General features: G+C 34.3%; 1 protein-coding gene across 1 annotated transcript; it reads left to right on the top strand.

Annotated features, from left to right (window-relative positions):
• Window positions 1-4,818: 4,818 nt before the first annotated feature.
• On the top strand, window positions 4,819-23,338 carry TYRP1 (tyrosinase related protein 1; the record flags this gene model as incomplete). Its single annotated transcript, XM_081066747.1, has 7 exons — window positions 4,819-5,200; window positions 6,275-6,597; window positions 9,252-9,456; window positions 14,206-14,373; window positions 16,517-16,696; window positions 21,490-21,636; window positions 22,486-23,338. The coding sequence occupies 7 exons, from the start codon at window positions 4,819-4,821 to the stop codon at window positions 22,689-22,691; spliced, it is 1,611 nt and encodes a 536-aa protein (XP_080922873.1). The 3' UTR covers window positions 22,692-23,338.
• Between the last annotated feature and the right edge of the window lie 2,901 nt (window positions 23,339-26,239).

The raw sequence follows: 26,239 nt of genomic DNA, 5'->3' as shown, positions 1-26,239 counted from the left end.
TTTGATGCCTGACACACATGTACTTAGACATGTCCTGTAAAACCTTACAAGTCCATTTGCTAAAAGAGGCAGAATATAAATCATCAGTCAAACAAATATTTTAAATGTTTTAATATTAACTTATCCAAAGAGAGTTTCACTAAACAGAAATCAAATTATTAACTGACTCTACACCAATATTTGAAATATTTTGTTCAGTTTTGATAACTCAATTAAGGAAACAATGGTGCATTTTATCAGAGACCACATTATCTGAAACCTCAACTTCAAATATTCTACCCCAAAATAGCAGTGGTATGTTTGACAGAATCACTGCTCAGTGGCACAAAAACACAGGCCTAACATTCTTTAAGCCCTTTGCTTTCACTGAATGTAAGCTTCTCCATGAGGTAAAATCACATGACTGGCTTAATAAAGGGCTCTGAATTGCCTTAATGCCTTTGGAATTCTAACCATTAATCTAAGCTTAGTACAACGAAGCATATCATTTAATAACATGTAATCCGAATGGACAATAACTATAGTCAATATCATTTGCCATAAAGGATCACTAAAGATATGAATATTCATTAACAATTTTCCTGCAAAAACAAAGATGCTCCTGAAATTTTTTTCTGCTCAATGTAACCTAAATTACTAGTCTTTTATTAGTTTTTTTCCTTACTTCTTTTACAAATTACAATTATTAGACTTCAAAGGTAAAAACAGGGAGGAAGGATCAGTCCTTTTTTTAAGACATGATCTTCGCATCATCTATGAAAGTGTGACACACACCCTAATGGTGTTTACTAATAAGTCTTATTATGCTGCTTTGTGTTTTGCTGAACAGCTCAACTCTTAATTTTCTGTTAAGTACTCTTTCTGTGCATAGTTCCTGATATCTTCCAAGCTATTTCTTTTGTTTAATAGTGCTTTAACATGAAGAGATAATTTATACAATTCAGCAGTATCATTTATTAAGGATCGGATCTTGGAGCATATGCAATTAACTAGAAATAATAATTATTCTTTTTTTATATATGCATGTATTGTTAGGTGTATGTGTAGACATATACATGAAGGCAAAGCTTCAGACTTAGCCCATTGTCCTATCGTAAGACAAAATTACTGTATAAAATTTAATTTCCTCCAAAGAAACTCTAGAAATGGTCTTGCAGTGGACCAACGAGTGTTGCACATGTATTTTGACAATCATTGCTGATCTATACTGTGAAAAACTGTGAAGGATTTTGGCATTTTAACGACTTCACAATGTTCAGTCCAAGAGTAGAGATATAAGTACATTTTTAGTTTTTACACTTTGCATCAGCGTTCTGTATTAGAAAACACCAGTAAGGTGAGGAATTATGTCACTGTGTGTGGTAGACTATTCTACTGGTAGTCTAGTAATGGAGAATTCCATTTCAGCTTTTCCTTTCTCTTCAATGTTTGAAATTCTTGTTTCGCAGGACTGTGCGTAACACTGACTGGGTATTTATTAATAATGAAGGCATTGTGTAAAATACATTTGCCTCTAGTTATGAATTAGGTATTGATTTTAGTATTTTTCATCTACTTTAAGATTTCTTTGATTCATTTACTTATTAAACTAGTATTGATTGATTGCCTGCACACTACTGGTGATTTTTATCTGAGCTTATTTACCCCAACAATATATATTTATTACATGTATTTTACAGATGAGCGGCTGAGCCTCAGAGAAACTTAAGCAATTGCTCACTGAAACAAAGCTGATATATTTTACTACTCAAAATACGGCACTCTTTCCATTCTCCAGCCTTCTTTTTTTTTTTTAGACGTGCAAACCACAAGTATTTTGGAACCAAACTTAAGTTGGCTTCAAAATGTGAAATTTACACTTACAAATGACATAATTTTAAAAAGGTTTTTATTTTAAACTCCACAACCTTCTGTTTCCTCATCTGCAAAACCAGAATAAAAGTAATTATTTTGAAAGAAGGAGAGATTATGTATAACATTTAGGGAAATAATGGGTGCTCATTAATAGTAGTTAATAAAAATACTGGAGGTAGGTTATATCTACTCCGTTCAGTGAGAGTACGGTTTACCACTAGACTTGGAGTAAATAAATCAGATGCCTGCCCCTAGTTCACGTAAAATATGACTATATGGCTCCCTAGAGATATCTTAGGTCGTACTGAAAAAAAAAATGACAAAAGTTTGCCTTCTAATGAATGAGACAAACAATAAGTAAGTGAGAAAATGAATAAATAATAAGAACTTCAGGCAGTGTTTATTACCATGAAAAAGACTGCCTTAAAAAGAATGCGATGAGGTATAATTTAGGTGGGGCTGTTAGGCAAGGTTTTTATGAAGAGGTAACATTAGAACAGAGACTGAGTGAAGTGACAGAACAAGTCATACAAAGACTTGGGAAAACGGCAGAGGGTATAGTAAGTGTAAGGCACAGAGGCTGCAATGAGATTGCCATTGAACAAAGGAATTACAGGGAGGGCAGTGGGAGGATGGTAGGAGATTGTCAGAGATAGGAGGAGCCAGATCTTCCATGTGGTTAAGCACGGAAAGTGAGGGGATAAATTAAGTAATTGTCATAGGCTAGGTGAGAGATAATGATGGCTGAAAGTTAGACTTAGACCAACTGATGAATGCAGTTTGCATGAAACAAAGAGGAAGAAACAATGGCTTCTGCATGTATTCCCCCAACCTCCACTCCCAGCAAATAGAATGAACAGCTATTTAATTTACTGAGATGGGAAAGACTGAGGAATATGATTTATAAATGTCTGACTTATTAGATATCTAAGTGGTCTTAGTGAATAGGAAGTTAGATATGTAAGTCAAAACCTCTGAGGAAAAATTGTTATTAAGAGTTATTAACTTGGGATTGAGCAGCTCATAGATGAACTCCATGTGACTGAATAAAAAAAATCACCCTTCGTAGTGATGTCCTATAGAGTGCACAAATCCATGACTGTCCAGAAAGAAAATATCAGATCATTTTTCATTTGTTCTTACATTTAACTAAGATTGTGTGATTTAATACTGATGCCCTACATGCTCCCTGTCAGTCATTCACATATCACACTGCACCTGGTGTCCTGAGGACTATGGAAATTATACCACAAAGAGATGTGATTGGCAAAGACTCATTTTTGCTTTTGTTTGTTTTTGGTTTTGTTATGACACATGGTAGTTTACTTATATCTGCACACATGAATATATATGCATACTTAATTTTGAAAATAGCTTTTTACTGTAAACATTTTATTTGGGATAAGTTTAGATACACAGAAAAGTTACACAGATGATACAGTTTCCATATGTTATTCACCCAGTTCCCCTAATGTGAACATACATGACTTCAGTAGCTTTGTGAAAATGAAGAAACCAAGACTGGAACCTTGCTGCTAACTTTAATCAAGAGAGAAAAATGATAATGTACTTCAATCCAGCAAGAAGTCAGATTTAAAAATCAAACAACCAAAAGACTAACTAAATGCCATTTAATATGCATTATCTTTCACAATTAACTTTGCCCTAAATGAGTGGATAGAAACCTTGAGATATTGGTTAATGATTATATGAAGCCATTAAAATTAGCAGCATTTAAATAATTTAAAATTAGTAACATTGGCTGAAGACTGCTTGCAGAGAAAGTAGGAAGGAAGCCATTTAGTGGTTATCTTCTAAACCACGGAAGTAGCAGTGACCCTATAATGCTTTGCAGAGATGTACCCGACCCCAATGAAGGTAAGGGAGTTGGGGTATCCGACTGTCAACACCAGCACGCACCATGAGAGCCAATGTCATGTGACTTGGTGCAATTGTATCCGATGCCTTTTCAGCAGCTATTCTCTCTCGAAATTGTAAGAATCACAGCCTCTGTTTTCAAGACCATACACAATCTAAAGCTACCATCAGGTACAAGCATAGGCTGAGTCCATGTATCACCAAGAAAGAATACGTAATCACATTTCATTCTCTAAAGATATGTGTCAACGGAAAAAATAAAATCTCTACAATGGAAACAAAAGCTCTCTAGTTTCTCTGATTTGTTCTATTCCAAATTACTGCCTGTGACCTTTTCTTAAAACTTTAAGCATCACAAGGAAATCAGTGGGAAGGGAATCATGTGCTAACCAAGTACTTAAAGGGCAGAAAAACTCACTGAAGTGAAAGGGGATTAGTAAGTGTGGAGAAAAGGACCTGCCCCTCCCAGTTTGGGTGAGCAGACTTGTGAGTGGTTATTAGGCAGAAACTCACATGCAATTAACAGCTCTGACATCAGGCGACTAACAAATATAAAACACTCAGCTGTAACAGAGGTTCCACAAAGAACCCCCTCAGAAGTTGAAGGTACTGGAGAGAAGCTCTATGGAAAGTGGGTGGACTCCCGCCAGAACTCCATTAGGATAGGGGGTTTCAGAGATCTGCTCCCCATTCTTCCTTCAGCTTCATGGTTAAATGGAATTAATGGTGGTGACCTGCTAATGGCTGTTTTTGATAAATGACATCCAGGATAAGTATTTTTTATATAAATAGAAATTAAAAATGAAGAAAACAAAATGACTAGGACAGAGGATTTAATTATATAGGTATTATACATGTCAAATTTTTAAATGTAAATTACTATTTTTATTATTTGTTTGAAATGTCATTTTACAGATTTGAAAAGCATTTTGAAGGTAGGTTGGAAAGGGCTTATGCCATGTATCACAATACAAAAAAAAAAAAAAAACCTTGCATAATTCCATTTTGCTTTTTCCTTTTCAGCTTGATTTTTATCTATGTGCCTCAGTCTCTACACTGCAGAACCAGAGCTTCGCTTCAGGCAGAATGAAAGTTCACAGACTCCTCTCTCTAGGATACATGTTGCCCCTGCTGTTTTTTCAGCAGGCTTGGGCTCAGTTTCCAAGAGAGTGTGCCACCGTTGAGGCTTTGAGAAACGGCGTGTGCTGCCCAGACCTCCTCCCCTTGTCTGGGCCCGGGACTGATCTCTGTGGCTCCTCGTCAGGGAGAGGCAGGTGTGAGGCAGTAACTGCAGACTCGCGACCCCACGGCCCCCAGTACCCGCACGATGGCAGAGATGACCGCGAGGGCTGGCCCACACGATTCTTCAATAGGACATGTCACTGCAATGGCAACTTCTCAGGACACAACTGTGGGACTTGCCGCTCTGGATGGAGAGGAGCTGCCTGCGACGAGAGGGTTCTCACCGGTAAGTGGGGATAGGAAAGGATAAACAGTCCTGCATGAAACCCAAATCACTGGAGCTGGAAGGATACCTGGAAATCATAGCTCAGTTCTCTCTTCACAGGTGCGGAAACTGAGGCCTAGAGAGATTAAGAAATGTATTCAATTTAAAGAGTTGATGGTGAAGTTCAAATCATCTGACTAATATTTCTTTTCCAAAATATTTGTTGAACGGACACTATATGCTAGGAACAGTGCTGGATGTTTATGACTATACTTTCAGTAATTTCTCACAGTAGTTACGTTAAGTATTTAGGTGTGGTTCAGCAGGATCAGATTCACATAGATGGTACTTGGAAAACCTAGAATTCATACTGAGATCTGTCTAGCTGTAATACATTAGCCTCTCCTACTACCCTTGTCGACCCACAAAGAAATTTCTCACTGTGATGATCAAGTTCAGCCATTTTAGATGATGAGCCTGGACTGAACCCTAAATAGCAATAAATAGCAAAGCATTAAACAGTAACAACCAGGAAAACTTCATTGCTTTCTATGTGCCAGACCTAGGGTTTAACAAAATTTTTATTGAGTCTTTATTATGAGTTACGCTCTGATATAATTGTTTTTAACTCTGTAAAGCAATACTATTTTTATAAATACTTTATGGATGAAAAACCAAGGCTTAGAGATATGTGTGCAGTGGTAGAATGAGTCTCTGGCCTTAACCACTATGCTATACTACATACCTCATTTTTACAAGATTCACAATATTAAAAATGGATAAAATTCCAAGAAAAATGCCTATAGTAACAGAAATAAATAGAACATAAGCATAAAGTGCAGAGATAGATAACAGAAAGCTAATAGGATTCCTAGAGTAAGTTTGGGAGGGAAGGAAAGAGGAAAAAGAGAGAGACACAGGGAGGGAGGGAGAGAGGGAGGAAAAGGGTATTTTACAAAGTATTAAATTATGTAAGCACATATGCAAATTATCATTATGGGTAAATGGGATGGTATGCTACAAAATTATTTTGCTCAGTCTCTACCCATCCACACAAGGCTGAGGTTCTCATGTTTGAATTTTGTATCCCTCAAGTCAGGAGAAACCTTCTGGACTTAAGTACAGAAGAAAGGAACTACTTTGTCCAGGCCCTGGATATGGCAAAGAGTACAACTCACCCTCAGTTTGTCATTGCCACCAAGAGATCAGAAGAAATATTGGGGCCAGATGGCAACACACCACAATTTGAGAACATTTCCATTTATAATTACTTTGTTTGGACACACTATTATTCCGTCAAAAAGACTTTCCTTGGTGCAGGACAGGAAAGCTTTGGTGAAGTGGATTTCTCCCACGAAGGACCAGCTTTCCTCACGTGGCACAGATACCACCTACTGCAGTTGGAGAGAGACATGCAGGTATGCAGGAAACATTTCAATGTTCAAATCTTTTATAAACAAGGTGCCTTGTTTGTAAGTTGTTTGATTCATTGTGTTCCAAATGACCAAAAAGTGTGATAACGAAGCAATTTTAAGTTATTCACCTGCCTTTCACATTCTAAGTTTCTCCCTGTATGAATTGTTTACTTATGAATTGATCTTTATCTTTTGTAAAGTGAAAAGAAAGTAATTGCAATGATGAGGAAGCCAAATGAGACATTCTAGGTGTGAATTAAGGCATTGGACATGTTCTATAGATCTGTAATTGAAACAATGAATGACTCTCACATAGTTTGCAACAAAAGAATCTCATTTGATATATCCTCTCAAATGTTAAACAATGTCACTTTCTGGTTTGGATGAAGCAAGTGTGTATGGACTTGTCACTCTTCCAAGTCCCAAATATACTTTACCATACCAGTGGATGGTTCTTGCTAATACAGTATAAGGCAGGGGTGTCCAAACATTTTTCAACGTTTTTCACCAAGGGCCAATACGGTAAAATACAAGCAGCCGGCCACTCACTTGAGGTGAAGTACGTATTGCCTCACCTGGTTTATTTAAGTAAACTAAATATATTTTTGGAATTTGCTGCGGACCAATAAAAAATGAATCATGGGCCGCAGTTGGCCCGCGGGCTGCAGTTTGGATACCCCTGGTATAGGGTTTAAATGATGAAAACAGTTCCTTTGCATTTATATTGTCATATTTTCATTGAACACCATTTTTTTTTGCCATGCCCTCTAGCTCTTTAAGGCTTATAGAAGAAATCTATAAAAACATCATATTATTTAGATATAATTTTTATTTAAAAGGCATTATTTGGCCTAAAGTGAACCTCAACACAAACAGTTATTCCTCGCTTATGTTTAAGCAGATAAGCTCAAAACATGTTAAAATCTCTGTGAACATAAATACTACATTACTGTTTCTTTTAGCAATTGCTGTTTCTTAAGAAACGTATAATTTTTGAATGATTAGATCTCAACTAGAAAATCCACAAATTAAACCTGTTTTCTATGTAAAATAACAGCAACGAATCCCTCCCAAGTTAAAATCTAAAAGTTAACCTAAAAACATCTGAAAAGGTGTTCATTTATTGATCTGTAGTATATGTGTGCCCAGCGTTATTTTAAGAAAATAAATAGGAAAGAATTATTGCACTAAAATACAGAATACTTATATAAAAGTAGTGTATCTATATGTAGTTTGAGAGTGACTGAATAAATTGATCTGATATCCTGAACTTTATATTTTATAGCTCTGATTACAAGTAAGATATTTAATAGATTATGTGTAGATAAATCTGTCATTTGGAATCGACTCCAGATCTTCATGCCTTCAAGTCATTTTCCCATGAGCACACCAAAATGAAAGGGCAGATGGAAAGTATCTAAAAGCTTCAATTTTGTCTGTGCAAACTTCAACCTCTATGACTTAGATTTTAAAACCCCACAGCACAGGAGATCCAACAAATTGCAATGTAAATGTAATGCACTGTTGAAATGCCACATGAATATGCTCCAGCACCCAAATGTCAGTTGTTGAACCACAAACCGACTCTTAATAATCCCTTGGAAGCTGTCATTAATATTTGTGAACCAGAACAATGGCTTCTAAATGAGGACTCTATGTCCCTGGAGATCAATAACTGGAGATGCCTTGGAAAGCTTTAGCTCTTTAAAACACCCCGAAGACAAGGAAATGCTTCCTAGAAAGGGTTTAAAGTGAAAAGGCAGTAAAGTACCAAATGCATGAGAGGCGGAATAAAACAACGGCAATCCCTACATTTAAATCCGACACTATAAATAAAACGCCCCAAAGGCCAAAAGGAATGGGAAATAACAAGCTCAATAAATATATGTTTTAAGGAACCCAATAAAATAAGCATGTGATCTTGAGTCCAGCATTTTTTAAAATTGTTGAGATCAGCTCTAAATGGAAACTAGGTCTCCGGTCTAAAGAGAAGTATGCACAGAGAAATATTCTGTTTCCCTCTAGCATTTCCTATAGGTATGAGTATCAGGCAGAAACTTGAGTCTTCACAGTAGTAGATTCTGAAGCAGAAGCCTCTAAGTAAAATACCTTTAGAGCTCAGGCATGTAAGGTAAGTGTGAAAGAGCCTGTGTAGCCTATGGCTAAACTAGAATCTAAATGCCTAAAGTCATTCAATGTCAACTAAAAAACAGAAATGAAACAAAAAGTATTGCTCCACATACTATATTTCAAGGCTGGATCTGGCTCCATACCAATATTTAGTGGTGCTGGAATTGGAGATAGGTAAATGGAAGGGGGTGGAAATGTCAAGGACTAGAAGGTAGTATTGACAATTTTTGGTATAATCAATAGAAACCTAATTACTTGTATAAAAAAGAAAAGGAAGACCTTTCCCCTGCTCTGCCTCCCCCAAATCATTTGTAGGAACTTCTGTCTAATGGATTGAGTTTCATTCCCTCTAGTGTCTGAAGTGACTCCATTAGTAAATTAGAAGCTGTGTTAAATTTAAGACACACTAACTAGTTCCTAAGTGGCTGAAAAGAACTAATAGAAATAGACTGCCAGGGAGTAAACCAAGCAAAGTGGGAGAACTTTAAACAAAAGCAAGGAATGCTAACAGAGTTTCTGTGATCTAGGAAATGCTGCAGGATCCTTCTTTTTCCCTTCCTTACTGGAATTTCGCCACTGGGAAGAACATCTGTGACATCTGCACTGATGACTTGATGGGATCGAGAAGCAATTTTGACGCCAGTCTTATAAGCCCGAACTCTGTCTTTTCTCAATGGCGAGTGATCTGTGAATCCCTGGAAGATTATGATACCCTAGGGACCCTTTGTAACAGTAAGTTCCAAATGACATCAAAGAGTTCACATTCCCTGTTAGACAGAGATTAAATGTGCTGCCTGAAGGCATTTCATTCTCCTAAGGACTTCAGACTAAAATCTGCTTTCATTATAGAAAATCAATGTACAGATATCCCTGGAACAACTAGCATATTTGAGGCAATCTATAAGGTGTGACAAAGGAAACAGAAAGTGCCTATAAATCTTTACATTGCTTTTCTTGAGCAATCTGGTCAGTGCATGCTTACTTTTCTTATTTTGGAAATGTCCAGTTGTATAAAGTATTCCTCTTAGTACACTCAGCACTGCTTAGTAGTCATGGGCTTTGTATCAGAAAATGTTTGCCTACAAAATCTGAAATATGCAGATAGAGTGGGAAGTGCCCCTGGAGTAAAAAATTATAATAATTAATACATTTATAAGTATATGATATGACATATTAATCTAGTGAGAGGTTTAAAAACCAAAGGTGATACGGAGAATACCTTTAAGAAAAGGAAGATACGGTCCAGAAGACATCTGCCAGCTAGCTGCTTTCCAGCTCTCTCAAAGTGAACACAAAAAGAGAATGCTTTACCAGTGTCCTAGCCGCCTTTCTCTGGTGATCTGAACACTACCTCTGCCATACATCAAATTTCAGTTACATATGGACCTGTACCTGAGCTTTCTGTTCCCTTCCTTGGATCATATTATCATCGGCCCCTGTGCTACTAACACAAGGTCTTAATTATTAGCATATCCATATCTCATCTTATTTTACTTATTCAGGCATCTTGAACTATTGAACTTCATCTGGCTATTTTGAACTCTTGTTCTTCCATACTAACACTAGAATTATGGGAATTTATTCTATTCATAACATACTTATTCTGCATATATTCTTCAAAGCAGCCACTGTCAAATTATTTTCTAAACTTACAAAGAGAATAATCTAAATGGAACAAAGGAATTAGGTAGAGTTTCACCATTAGAAGATTATTTAGCAGTGTTTAGAAATAAGAGAAGTGATATACCTGAAATTTTCTTCTGTAGAAGCTTAAAAATTAGAATCAATTTTTATTTGTTTGGCATGCTGAGTAAGTGGTCCCACCTTGGGTGAAAAAATGAAACTGAGGATCGAGATCTCTTTAGATACCAAAACACTCATCTCTTTATGAGCAGGCTATTGTACTTTGGCCTGGAAGTTTTCCAGAGACTGTCTCATCACCCTGATGATTGGATACTAAAATACAGTACAATATAAATCGGTAAATAAAATTACAGCATAGGAAGAGATTTTGTTTTCATCACAGTTTTTCTTGTCAATTAACATAACACATCTTATAACTGTCACACATTTTCATGAAAAATTAAAGTTGCATATTTTAGGTGAAACAAATTTTAAGATTACTCCTTGACTTAGTTCAAGATATAATACCAGATATTTTATTTATTAGGCCAGTGAAAGGAAAAAAGGAAACTAACATTATATTGAGCACACATTATGTGTCTGATATGGCATTAAATGCCTTACTATTTTATTTAATCCTCAGTTATTCTTTTTCTCTTTCTACTTTTCTTCTTGAATAAAATTATCCATTCCTGTGGTTTCTTTGATCATCGTTTACAGGACAACCACACATGTACATCTTTAAATCAAATCTTCCTTAGACATTCCATCCCTATGTTTTCATATGCTTGTTGCATGGTCTCTCTCCAACATTCCATCAATGCATGAAACTTGGTATGTAAATTGAAAGAGTGAATTATTTACCCCTAACATTTTTCTAGCCACTAAAATATATTCTTTAATTCATCATATGAAAAACATTGTTGTTTCTTCACAATACTTCTCAAACCAACTTTCTCTTTCAGACACTCAGAACTTTTCTTTCATTTCTGCATGCAAATTCCACAGGACTCCAAATTATAGGCTGCTAACAGGTGCAAAGGAATGGAGATGTAGGGTATAGCATAAGAAATATAGTCAATAATATTATAATAACTATGTGTGGTGTCAGATGGGTACTAGACTTATTGGGGGGATCACCTCGTAAATTGCATCAATGTCTAACCACTATGCTGTACACCTGAAACTAATATGTTTTTTATTAGTTTCATGTGTACAAAACACTGTAATAGTTAGACATTTATCATTTATACCCCTCAAAAAGTAATAACCCCCCTTTCCCCAATCTATTACCCCACTGACATTGCATACAGCCATTGTATTTCCACTTTCTCTATTCCATATGCTGCACTCCACTTCCTGTGAATATATATATTCACAGGAAGTGGAGTGCAGCATATGGAATATATGTAAATATATTTTTTTTTATATAATTGTAAAATTATAGTTGACTTTCAGTATTAATTCAACTTCAGCTTAAGGTGCACAGTGCAGTAATCAGACATCTACAGCATCCCTGAAGTAGTCTCCCTAATAAGACAAGTGTCCATTGGATACTCTACAAAATCTTTACAACATTATTGATTATATTCCCCAAACTGTCTTTTGTATCCCCATGGCCATCTTGTGGGTACCGATTGTGCTTTCTAACCCCCTCATCTTCTCCCTTATCCCTACCCCCACTCCCATCTAGCAACCTTCAGTTTTTCCTCTACATCTCTGAATCTGTTTCTTATTAGTTCGTTCATTTATTCTATTATTTAGATTCCACATATAAATGAGATCATATGGTTTTTGTGTTTCTCTATCTGACTTATTTGTGTTTCTCTATCTGACTTAGTATAATGTTCTCTAGGTCCATCCATATCGCTGCAAATGGTAAGATTTTGTTCTTCTTTATGGCTGAGTAATACTCCATTGTAAAAATGTACCAGAGTTTCTTAATCCAGTCATCTACTGATGGGCATTTCAGTTGTTTCCATGTCTTGGCTATTGTGAATAGTGCTGCAGTAAACAGGGGTGCATAGATTTTTTTCGAATTAGGATTTTGGAATTCTCTGGATAGATACCCAACAGTGGAAGTGCTGGATCATAAGGTTGAAACTACTATAATATTGAATGTCAACTGTACTTGAACTTTTTTTATTTTAATTTAAAAAACAGGCACATGGCAGAAGTTGTTTATGTAAAAACATATTTTAAAATCACCAGATTAAAATTAAATTGGTTCAACTAGTTTCCTTACTATCAAAGTCCTGCACTATAAGACTCCATGAGGACGAATTAGGATGTAGTGTTTTTGAAGCTCATGTAATCAATACTTTTTTTCTTAGGCTGTGTTGATAGCTCCATGAACAATAATCCCTAAAATATGAGTTTAAATTGATAGTTTAGAAAGCGTTATCAGAAAGTTTTGATAATGTAAACCTAAAAAATGTACATGCACTTTGCAGTATCAATATAGGCATATTTTTACATTATATAAAGTTAGCTAGACCAACTCACCAGGTACTAATCATTATGTTAACTGTAAAGCGTACAGTCAGGAATTTTTATGAATGAGGTACAATGAAAATGAGTAGATATTGTAATATGTCTTTAACCCATTAGGTTATTCTGCACGTCCCCTCTAGGGCACCGCATTCCTCTGTGGAGACCACTGGGGCAGACTAATACAAAATGTTCCTAACCTGTCTCTTCTCCTCTCCCCTACGTAAGGTTTCTCCCCACTTCCTAAACTAAATATAATTTTCTCATCTTGCTTTTTGATTTCTTTACATTATGTTTCTTGTCCATTTTCCAATCTTTATGACCATCCACTGCTCTCTTACATTGCCACATACCCCAAGCAAGCTAGTCCCCAAACAGGCCCTCTTTTACATCATCTCTCATATGACATACACCAAACAACTATTTAGTGACTATTATATGCCAGACATCGCACCAGGACTGGGGGATATAATGATGAGCAAGAACAGACAGCATTCTTGCACTGAGGGGGATTTACATTACAGACAGAAGAAAACTTATCATCTCCTTACTACCTCCGCCTAAAATGTTTGACTTTTAAAGTACCTCCTTTTCACATATGGAAATTCTCCTCAGTCCGTCAGGCCTTTTTCTGGAGCCACTCAACTGGAAAAGATATCTCCCTCCCTCCCTCTCTTAAGAGGCATCTATCATAGTACCCTTAATATCACAGCTCTTTACCAGTTTGCCTTGCTGCCCTTCAAAATTTTTAATTATTTCTGACATCATTTGCTGGAAAATGTGTTGACTGAAATTGAAGATTGGTGTCCTTTATTTCTCTGAGGCTTTGAAACAGAGAGCATTCAAGTACAAAACTTTATATATATATATTTTATATATAGTATATATACTTTGTATATATATATATATATATATATATATATATATATATATATATATACACACACACATAAGTATGAAATATAGATTTCAGTGTGGAATTCAGGTTTATAAGATTATTTTGGAAAAAAAATCAATTTTAAGTGGAATTAAATGGAATTTCCATTTTAATACATTCTTATGAAAGAAGCATATGTTGATTTAACAAATACCAGAACCTCTATTTACCAATTGTTGTTGTCATCACTTTTCCATCAAACGATTTTATGTATCACATGTCTACTCACTCTTCTCAGAGAAGTTGACATGATAACTTAGACTTTCTCACTTTAGTGCCCTTAAATAAGCATGATTTTTTTAATTTTTAAAAATTTCTTCTATCAAGAAAAACCTTTCTTTCAGTGTTCATTCTATATATAACATTTTAAAGAGCAACGATAAGATCTCTAAAGATTCTATAAATGTTTGCACACCCTATCTTTTTCCCAGGCACTGAAGGTGGGCCAATTAGGAGAAATCCAGCTGGAAATGTGGCTAGACCAATGGTGCAACGTCTTCCTGAACCACAGGATGTCGCTCAGTGCTTGGAAGTTGGTTTATTTGACACACCTCCTTTTTATTCCAATTCTACCAACAGTTTCCGAAACACAGTGGAAGGCAAGTAAACAAAAATCTGTGCTTTAAATTGATCAAATTACTATGGTAAACTAAAGTATTTGAATTCAGATCTTTTTGAAAAATCGTGGAATGCCATGTTGATCCTGGGAGTTTATGCAAATGATGCTGTCTATTATGATGCAATCACAATTCTCTGCTCAGAACTTTCTCAAAGTGTCAGACTATTAAAACTTAAATATCATAGGAGAAACTCTTGGAAATTGTTCTTCAATCTCTTAAATACCTAAAAAGTATTTACATTGACATTTCTGGTAGGTGGCTGGCTATTACAAGTGCATCAAATTCTAGTATTGGCAAGTAATGTTCAAAACTTTGAAAGCTTTTTTTTTTTTCTTAAAAATTAACAATAAAAATTCTAAACAATTACTTGACATTCAATAAAGCCTGGTTTGGGTGAAATACTTTCGCCACTGAGAAGAACATCTGTTTTATTTAGGTCTGTATCATCCTGTAACTTTTTTTAAAAGGTCTATGAGAATTCACATTAGCATCTAGTGATATTTAATTTGGTTTTCCTTACTTAATTCAATGTATTTTGAAGCTGAGGAAACTGAGGTCCAAATAAGTGAAACAAATTTCCCAAGATATTCAGCCATTTAGTAGTAACACAACACAAATTCAAAATTTAAAAGTTTCTAAGTTCATTTTCTTTATACAATACATTTTGATACCTTGAATTCATGTTTCACACATATTTAAAGTTTTAAAAGAATAGAAAAACATTTATCTATCATAAGCTCGTTAATGTTAAAATTTACCTTAAATATAGCATTGCACATTGGACCTCCCACACCGAAAAAATATAAATAAAAGGGAATTGATCTCTTCTGTCCCCATGATCTGAGATAGTCAATGTATAAATCTGATAACTATTTTCAATTCTCTTCCCTTTTATTATCAAAATTATATGCCATTCTGTTCTATCATTAATTTTAATAACATTATATGAATCACTGACTTGGAGATAATTCAATAAATAATCAATATATTATGACTAGCCTCGTATATATAAACTAAGGTTATAAGTACTGATTTCTAAAAGAATAGGTAGATTGTGTCTTATTGATGTCTAATCAAAAGACAACATAAACTGAGTGCCTGATAGAATTTATCAAAAGACTAGTCCTAGCCACATGTCATGTATATTATAGTCAATCTTTAAACTTTTTTTATTAAAAAAAAATGGCACAGATATATGAAAAATGAATAAATGCATTAGTATAATTATGCAAGTGAGTTAATGTATTTTAAATTCTAATTTTATTTTATAATATATAACCTTTCCCTGACCTCCCATTTCTGGTCCTTCAAGCCAAACAGACACACATATAACTCCATCTCATATCATAAACCCTCTATTTTTGTTTGTGATCTATCCTCATCTTCTCCTGTCTATATATAATATGGGTATATATAAATGAGAAATATAAAATTATATATAATGTGAGATATATAATATGTGACATGTATATTATATATGATGTAGGGATATATAATATACATGTGAAACATACATAATGTATAATATGGAAATATATATGGAAGAGAGACCATTATCAAAAGTTCTATGAATGTTTCGACAGGAGGCTTTCCAGATGTTTAAAACCAGTACAGAGGTGTTACAAAATCTCTGAGAAATTGTAACTTCTCCATAAAAATAATTTTCCAAAAATAAACATGCTGATAGTCATTCAAAAGCAATAAGGTAGGAAACTAAAGTAACATCTGGCAATGTAAGTTCCAGGACAATCAGAGCAGTGTTCTCCCAATTGTGTCAGCAGTTTTTAGCAGAAGCTAGAGATTTCCATTATTATGTAGAACAATGTTTGCCGTGTTGAAATAGAGGCTTCTATATATTTTGACTGGTATTCTTTTGCAGGTCATTATTTTTAACCTGGAGGCTACATTGAGAATGTCATGCCACCAGCTTAAAACTAACCTAGCTCTGGGTATAACAAACAAATGTCACCAGCCACAGGCACAGAGAAACAATGTTATTATATTTAGGTAAAAATTGGCCTGACAACCTTAGGAAAAATTGTTTTTCAATATAATCATTGCTGTTAACTTGAAAAGTAAGATATAATAGTTTTTACTATTGTCATTCTATTTTTATATCTAGGTTACAGTGATCCCACAGGAAGGTATGACCCTGCTGTTCGAAGCCTTCACAACTTGGCTCATCTATTCCTGAATGGAACAGGGGGACAAACCCATTTATCTCCAAATGATCCTATTTTTATCCTACTGCATACTTTCACTGATGCAGTCTTTGATGAATGGCTGAGGAGATATAATGCTGGTGAGACACTTTCATATGCTTTTTGCAGTCTCAGCAACAAAGATTGTTCAGATGGCATAGTTATCACTTTGACACACATAAACTACACTTCAAAACAGCTGTAATATGTAGCCCTTTCCAAATATTCCAAACCATTTTGAAAATGCAGACAAGAAGTCTCTCAGAATTCTTATTATAAGATAATATTTATTTCATTAGGAGTAAACAGGTAAATAATCCTTTCTCATTTTTACTATGTTGCCCAATTTTTTCTTCCTCATATCTTCCATATTCTCCTTGCTTTTTAATATGAATAGGAAAACCTTACAGAGCTCTTCTAGGATACCACAAAAGACAAAAATTTATACTCATAATCCACAGTTTTGATTTTAATCCTTTATGTCCTCTCACAAAAGAAAATATTGCTCAACGTTACAGTTAATGTTGGTTTCCATATCACACCGTAGAAAATCTCTTTTAAGTTCATTTTAATGCACTCTTTAAAATAGTATTTACAAAGTTACTTTCTCTTCACTTCTACTCAGCTGAGAAGCTCATATTACTTTTCAAACACAGAACGTTCTTTTGGTTACAACAGAATAAATTTTCATATTTTAAAAGTGTTCTAAATTTTGGCTTCTGTGCCTTTACTTCATCATGCACATAAACATAATATTGGAGATGAACTATCTATTTATTTATCTAATTCAGCTAGTCTCTTATTTTCCTATGAGTGTTTGTGTGTGTGTGTGTGTGTGTGTGTGTACAGCAGAAACCTTTAATTCAAACTGATTAAACCATTAATTGATGAGTTGATAAAAAAATGTTTGTTCCATCAGGAAATCATTCAACAAGCAAATAAGTTATGTATTTTGTTACTCACCTGTCAATCCGCTATGAATTCACTGATTGGAGTTCCACCTCATTTTTTTTTTCATGTGTATTCATATACATAGATACAATCATAATGAATTATCTGTAATTTATAGTGTTTATTTCTTTCAAGCAAAACAAGAAATTAACAAACCTTCAGAGGTAGTCTGGGCTCAGTATTATTCTAGATTTTCATAATGCTTTCCTAACCCTTTATAATCACTCCTAATTCTATAGCAATATTTCAGCCATTCATCTTTAAAAATTCTTTCAAAAGTATTTATTTATTAGAAAAACAACATCTCTTACTTTTTAAAATTATAATCATCATTTTGTGTATGTTTGTCTAGGTTACTTTTTATTACAATAACAAGTAAACTGGAATTGATAGGTTTAGGAATGAACAAAACAAACTTTGTGAAACATACCATATACTTCTGGGACCTAGACAGCAATGTACAGATTTAGCTATTCAGCCATACACAATGTGATGAACGTTAGCTTCTCAGAGGAAATGGAGAATCTTGGGTAAACTAGCAATCTCTTATGTGGAGCTTTCTTTCAACTATGAATATAAATTTAGTGGACAAGCCAAAGTAAACACAAGTTGAATGAAAGCGAAACTAAAAAAAAAAAAATAAATAGTCATAGAACAACTATGTTAGGAAGGGGGGCGGACTGAGAGAATTTTTTAAATGTCCATACAGCACAAGTCTTTGTAAAAAATAAGTCTACGAGAGGAGGCCAGAATTATTTTTCAAAATGTATCCACAGGTAGGTAGGTAGCTAGATTATGCTTCAAATATTACAGAATTATTGGGGTCAAAATGGAACAAGAACTACATATTACAGATGAAAGAAATTACAGTCATTCACATTGTAATGTATATGACAGAATCCTCTCATTAGATGTTAAGAGTTAAGTACAATGCAGACATCCAAACTCTATTTAATATATGTTAATGTCTAGTCACTAAATTGTGTGTGCATGTACACATTTAATTCAATTCCATTTTTTTTCGACTGAGAATCACATGAATTTAGGTTTAAATATAGTAGCATGGAAGTTCAGTGCATTTTTCAGAAGAAGCACTTCGTCCATTTCCCAGGCCAATCACTACTTTACTTATTAAGTCCCAAGAGAAATAATCTCTCTCTCTCTCTCTCTCTCTCTCTCTCTCTCTCTCTCTCTCTCTCTCTCTCTCTCTCTCTCTCTCTCTCTCACACACACACACACACACACACACAAACACACACACACTTAAATTTTTTAACAAATATTATTTGATTTCATATTTCGGCTATTGTGACTAATTCTTCAACGAACATGGGTATGCAGATGTCTCTTTGCGATACTGATTTCATTTCCCTTGGATATACATCCAGAAGTGTATTGTTGGATCATATAGTAGTTCTATTTTGAATTTTTTGAGGAACCTCTATACTGTCTCCCATAATGGTTGTACATTTTGGTTATACAATTATTGTTGAACACAATGGTTGAATAATTACATTCCCGTCAACAGTGCACAATGGTTCACTTTCCTCAATACGCTCGCCAACACTTACTATCTCTTGTCTTTTGGATAACAGCCATCCTAACATTTTTGAGATAGTATCTCATTGTGGTTCTGATCTGCATTTTCTAACTATTAGTGATGTTGAGTACCTGTTCATATACCCCTTGGCCAACTGTAAATCATTACATTTCAACTTTAAATATATACAATTTTATTTGTCAATTATGCCTCAATAAGGCTATAAAAATATTATTTGAGCACCTACTATTCCCTAGGTAATATTCTAGGAAATATGGTAGTAAACAAAACACAAAAAAACATTTTCTCTCCTGGAACTTTCCTATCTGTTGGTAGGAATGACAATACATATGTGTAAATAAATAGTATGTTAGATGATATATAGGCTTTGTAGAAAAATAAAACCAGGAAAAAGGATAGGGGGTACTGTGAAAACATATGGAAAGCCCTCCTGAAACAAAGGACTAAAGGAGCACCCTATGACTGGTGCAGTGCAGAGTGGAGAGGAGGAGAAAATGGAGGGAAATAATAAGTTCAGAGGGATAACAGGGGGCAAATGCTGAAGGGCGTTGCATTTAATGTTAAGAGAGACGGAGAGCCATAAAAGGGTCTTGCATAGGGGCGTTACATTATAATCCAACTGCTATTGTTTGTTATTTTTACTGTTATTCCTCCATTCTTTTTAATGGACATAACTTTATTACACAGCTGAAGCTGAAATGGGTTGAGGCTAATTAAGTCAGGATTCAGTAAAGGTAAAATGAGAAATTTAAAAAACTAAGTTTTTAACTTTGCTATCTAACTTCAATAAATAATTAATAATAATATACCAAAACATGAGTTCCTTAAGGACAGGAATTTTATCTGTTTTGTTCAATGCCAACACCCTCATGCCCAGACCAGTGCCTGACGCTAGTAGGAGCTCAACAGATTTTAATAGCTAAATACTTAATTAGCATTAATATATAGTAAATTTAAAGTGACAAAAATATAAACACTACCTGCCATTTCTATAATCAACTGTTCTTCAAACTAGATTATAAAATATTCTTCTGTGATTCATGCGATTACAGTAACTGTCCAGGTAAACAGAATCTAATATTTCACTAGCTTTCTCACATATTCCACCTCTTCTAAATATATATTCCACGAATGTAGTGCCCAAGCCCATTTCCCACTCTGGTTTTATAACATTCCATTTGGTATTTAACTGTACTAACATAAATATAGAAGAACAACAAAAAACAACAATCTTTTGCCACAAAGAACATTTCAGTACTTTCATCCCTGATGACAGAAACTCACTAATGATGTAAATGCCTGTGACTTGTACTTAAATAGAATAGACCCTCCTTATCCACGGAGCATATGTTCCAAGACCACCAGTGGATAGTATTGAACCCTATAACTGTATACACTGTATTTCTTCCTATCATACTTATGATAAAGTTTAATTTATAAATTAGGCACAGTTAGATGAACAATAATAACTAGTAATAAAAGAACAATTATAACAATATACTGTAATAAAAGCTATATGAAGGGTTTTGCGGTGATTACTAAATAAAATGTGGGTTACTTGAACACAAGCACTGTAATACCATGACAGTTGACAAATAATTGAGAGGGCTGCTACATATAGACTGGATATGCTGGACAAAGGGATGATTCACTTCCGAGGCAGGACAGAGAGGAAGGTCAAATGAAAACTTATGTATTTTTATTTCTGGAATTTTCCATTTAATATTTCGAGCTATGATTGACTACAGGTAACTGAAACCATGGACAGTGAAACCGTGGACAAGGGGAGACTACTATAGAAAGAAGAAAGGTCACAGAAAGCAATTAGAATTTCAGGACCTTGACTCAAAAATTTAAATGTTTTTTGTTATCAGAGTAAAACCAGAGGAGTAAGTTAATATGTGTTTCCCTAAAAGTAAAACAGGAATAAATGAATAACACTAAACAGAAATATTCACCGTCAAGGAGAAACCTCCATTAGATATACTGCCTCAAATTCAAATTACAGATTATGCTACAGCAAACTAAAGGTCCATCTTTCCTTTAGCTTTGAGAAATGTTTAATGAATTTTATTCAAATTAAATTTAAAGTAACATAAAAGTTTCTGTAACTTAAAAATAAAACAATCATAGGTCATCATAGGTGATAAACACTAAAACTTTCCCGCTTTTGAACTTTCTTTTTTCTATTAGATGATATGTTAGTGTTGTACTCAAAGAATTTGAAATCTGTTTTATGCAATTGTCGGTTCTGCTATAGTAAAACTTTATGTTTTTATTCAGTGTGAAATATGAAAGAATGTGTTAATGTTATCCTTGAATATTTAAGGACATCAGAACATAATATATTAATATTAACAAGGTATCTTTGGCATATTTTAGATATATCCACATTTCCAATGGAAAATGCCCCTATTGGACACAACAGACAATACAATATGGTGCCATTCTGGCCTCCAATTACCAACACAGAAATGTTTGTTACTGCTCCAGAAAACCTAGGATATACTTACGAAGTTCAATGGCCAAGTAAGTATTGAAAATCTATTTTACTGTGGAAATTTCCAAAAGTAAATATGTTACCTTAAAGTAAATACAGTATTTCTGAGGCTTATATTTTCTACTTGGATGTAGTTTTCATTTAGACTTTTATTTGGGGACAAAGAGAGTGAATTGAACATTTGTTGCATGCCCACTCTGATCTGATATTGAGTTGATTATATAGCGCGCTATCTCATTTAATCCTTACATTTATCAGTGATAAGCATTATAATTTTCATCTTACAAATACAGAAGACAAGGCTCAGAGAGGAAAACTGTCAAAGATCACATTTTTGGTAAGCAGAGAAAATCAGTTTTGAGCTTAGGCCTGTGTAATATGTCCTAATTTTTCTGCTATATAATTTTGTCTCCATTTATTTATCCTTTAAAAAAAAAGAGAGTGAGATACTCTGAGCTGTTTTTCCTGACATTTTGAAATTCAAGACTTTCTTGTTTGAGTTTATATTTATTTCTCAAGAAAGGCAGTAGAGTATAGTGGAAGAGCATAGGATTTGAATTCTGAAAGAGCTGGGCTCCAAGACCAACTCTACTACCTACTAAGCAAGTGACTTCGGACAAATAACTCAGACTCTGAGCTGTCATTTCCTGACGTTTAGAATGAAAATAATAGTAATTATCCCAAAAGGGTCTACTCATTATGCTAAATTAGGAAGTGCCTTCAAGAGGACAAATGCTATAATAGGCAATGTGACTAAGAAAAATTAAATATGAGGATTTCTGTAAAGTGCCTAAATTTAGGATACTGAATTTTTGGTGTCAACTATTTTAACAACTGTTATACTATTTATTTTTGCTCTCATTTTATCTTTCAAATAGGTCGGAATTTTAGTTTTTCAGAGATTGTTACCATAGCAGTAGTTGCTGCTTTATTACTGGTTGCAGTCATTTTTGTGGGTGCTTCTTACCTGATTCGTGCCAGAAACAACATGGATGAAGCAAATCAGCCTCTCCTCAGTGATCAGTATCAACATTATACTGAAGAATATGAAAGACTCAACAATCCTAATCAGTCAATGGTCTAACTATAAAATACTTATTCTTTTATGCATTAGTATCTATTACAAACCTGTGGTTGAAAAATAATAGATTGAGTTACTAGCTATATTTCCTTTCACTCTGTTACTTTCTTCCTTATGCGTATACATGTTGGAATTAAAGTTCCAGATGTTATTTTCCAGAGCTGAGGAGAGCCACAATCTTTTCAGTGGGCTATGTTTTCCAGCTCTATTTAAAATGGTAGGTTGCACCAACTCCATGGTATTTAAGCAGAAAGTGTCAAGATTTTTGGCATATTTTAAAGGTCAACTATATAACAATGTAAACAAGCTGCTTCTGCTTTATGTGTAAGGAAAAGGCATGATTGATAGCAAATCCCTGTTTAAAATACATGAGTAGGCATTTCTACAATGTTAAAATGTATATACATTTCCATTCATTGGCATTCACCAACAGATATAAAGGGAGCCACATTTATTAGTTAAAATAATTTATGTGTTGTTATAAATGGATTCCCGATTAACTTCTTCAAAATGGTCTTCCTCTTTGGGCATCAGCATATATTAGTTAGTCTAAGGTTCAAGGCCACAACAAAATCACAATCTTTGTCACACTTTGGAGAGATAAAAGTTTCATTTTGTTTTAGAGATAGTTGATACTGCCTATTTGCCACTGTGTTCTCCTACTTCTCAATGCATTAAGAAGGAACTACCCATTCATACATTTCACTTCCCAATTTCTCTTCTAATATCTTAGAGGTCCACAGGAAGGCATAAAGGTGGGAAACATGCATCATAGTTCTTTATGAATAGCATTCAGGTAATTGTGTATAATTCACATAGCATTCTTATCATTTATCAGCCTTTTAAGTATTTTCAAAATAAAATGTTAAAATATTTTATTGTTCCCTTTTCTATACAATTCTGCAAGAATGTCATTGTTTTTCTTTCTATCTTCTATCATACAGCATTTTTTTTCTCTTTTTGATCTTGTGCTACTGAAACAATATTCCCAATTAAGAACTCTATAGGCTGGTCATAGTGAACAAATATTTTAATTAAAATTGTTAAAAAAAAAAAAAAGAAAAGGAAAGAAAAAAGAAATAATAACAATGGTAATCATACACTACAGAAAATGGCCAGTCTATTATTCCCAACTCAATAAACAGAAGCAAGATTAAAGTTATGTACACCTGACTGGTTACTGGGTTTCCCTGTATTAAGCCATCTTAAGGCTATGTATACAAGATGGACAAAATACATTAGTAAAATAGAATGCATATAGCAACAACATTTTTTTAATGTTCAAATAGCACTACTCAATTCATTCTCTTGGGATGTGTTTTAATTTAAACACTCAGATTTTTTCATATAAATCATTGAATAATGTAGGTTTGTTTTTTTATATATATAAACCAATGAAACTAAGTTCTTCATTTCATATTCTTGAAGTGATTTGGAGTAATTTACTAATTACCTATTTCATAAACATTTATTAAGCACATGCTAGGTTTAAAATCTAGTTCAAGAAAATGTGGATTTGGAGTGGGGGGAAAGTCAGGAATGCCAAATTGAGAAGGTCACATTTGACTTGGGCCTCAAGGAATGCCAGTGGATTTACCAAATATAACATTAGAGAAGGGCATTCCATACAGAAGTGACAGCATCAGCAAGTCACAGAAGTTTGAAAGAGCGTGGAACACTCAAAAATATAAAGTAGGTCAGTGTGCTTCGAGCATAGTTTTCATGGAGAAGAGTAGAAAAATAAATTAGGAATAAAACCAGAGTGCTTTATACGCAATCTTAATAAATTTAGAATTCATTCTATAGTTACGAGGGAATACGGGCAAGTCACAATACGGAGTATTTGATAAAGAGAATGGCGGTGGTGATATTTGCAAATAATGTTAACAGTAAGAATAGAGATTAAGTGACTGCTTAATATCAAATAGCTCCTGAGAGAAGGCCCTGTCTCAAAACATAAACATTAATTCTAAGAAACCCTAATGATAAGAGAAAGTTATACCCATTATCTTCTAGATATAACTTTGATAATTTCTTCCTAAATGTATTTATTTTTCTTTCATTCAAGACCTTTATTTTATAGCTCTGTAAGATCTTATGACTTACCTTGATCTAGTGAACACTACTCTTCCTATAATATGCTACATTATTCATTGCAAATAGTACGCACTTGCAATCTTGGATATTTCCCACTGTTCTCAGTCCTCCAGTTCTCTTATAAAACTTAGTAAATGAAGTTATTAAGTGCTTGCTGGAAATTACATTCCACACCACTTAAACCCATTCTTTCCTGTTGCTTAGCACCCACTGCATGCCAATGCCACAAATTGAGCTAAACTTAATAGTCTAAACAGAGTCAGTAAAAATGCCTGAGTGCACCTTCCTATACAATCAAGTATGAAAACCTATTACATTTGTGTCCCTCTGAAGTTATACCCTGCCTTCTTATCTTCATTCCTAGAAGCAGATTTTAGAGATGGTACTCATTTACAGTTCGATGTAATCTTTAAAATTAAATGCAGGGGAAAAGATTTGGGCTATTAAAATAACGATTCCAAGGAGAGAGCTAGTATGAAACTGAAAATAAAAATAAAAATTAAAATTAAAAATACATTAACAAACCAAGAAAAAAGTCTGACATGAAAGAGATAAAATGTAAAAGGGAAAATGCAAAATCTAGCACTTAAAAAGCACAATTGCAATATTAAACGGTAGGGAAAAACAGGAACTAGCAGGATTATGTACAAAAGAACCAGGAGATTTTAGTGGGTTTCAGGTTCAATATAAGCCAAAATTGCAATCAGACCAATAACAGGGGAAAATGCTATGCAACTGATAAAGGGGGGAAATGCAAATGCTAGTGTACTGTGTTTCATTAATACAGATACAGAAATCTGTCTTGTTTGAGTCACATGTGGAGTATTTATTGAACTTTAAGGCCACCATTTAAGGGGAATGTTTACAAATTGGAATGGGCCTTATCATCTTTTAAGTGATATAATGATACAATTACTAGCCCAAGAGAGAAACGTGGAAATCATCTTTGAATTCTACCATCTTTCTTGATCCTCATGTCTAACTAATTAATAATTTTGTTAATACAGTCAATATCCATTGACCACTATATCCTGAGCACTAACCCATCATCTAAGAGAGCAGTTCTCAATTGGAGGACAATTTACCCCCAGGAGACATTTGGGGGTAGGGCTGCTACTGGCATACAGTGGATAGAGGCCAGCGGTGCTTCTAAACATCATACAATGCACAAAACAGACCCACTTCCCAACTTCAAAAAATTATCTAGCCCAAAATGTCAATAGTGCTGAGGTTAAGAAAACCTGATATAATGCTATAAGGATAAACAAGTTTCATCGTGTTCCTGGCCTCACAGAGCTTAATATCAAATGGGACAGAATGACAAAAACCAATGTACTCAATTAGAGACGCGTCACTTTTTCACAAAATAGAAAACCTGTAAGGTAGAAGCCAAGGTAGGTAAGGTAGCACAATGATGCTTTCAAGGGTTCAGTCTCTTTCTAACTTTTCTCCAC

This window comes from Rhinolophus hipposideros (assembly GCF_964194185.1).
Source record: "Rhinolophus hipposideros genome assembly, chromosome: 11".
NCBI lineage: Eukaryota > Metazoa > Chordata > Mammalia > Chiroptera > Rhinolophidae > Rhinolophus > Rhinolophus hipposideros.
Note: the sequence above shows the minus strand (reverse complement) of the source record. Positions and strands in the feature narration are given on the sequence as shown.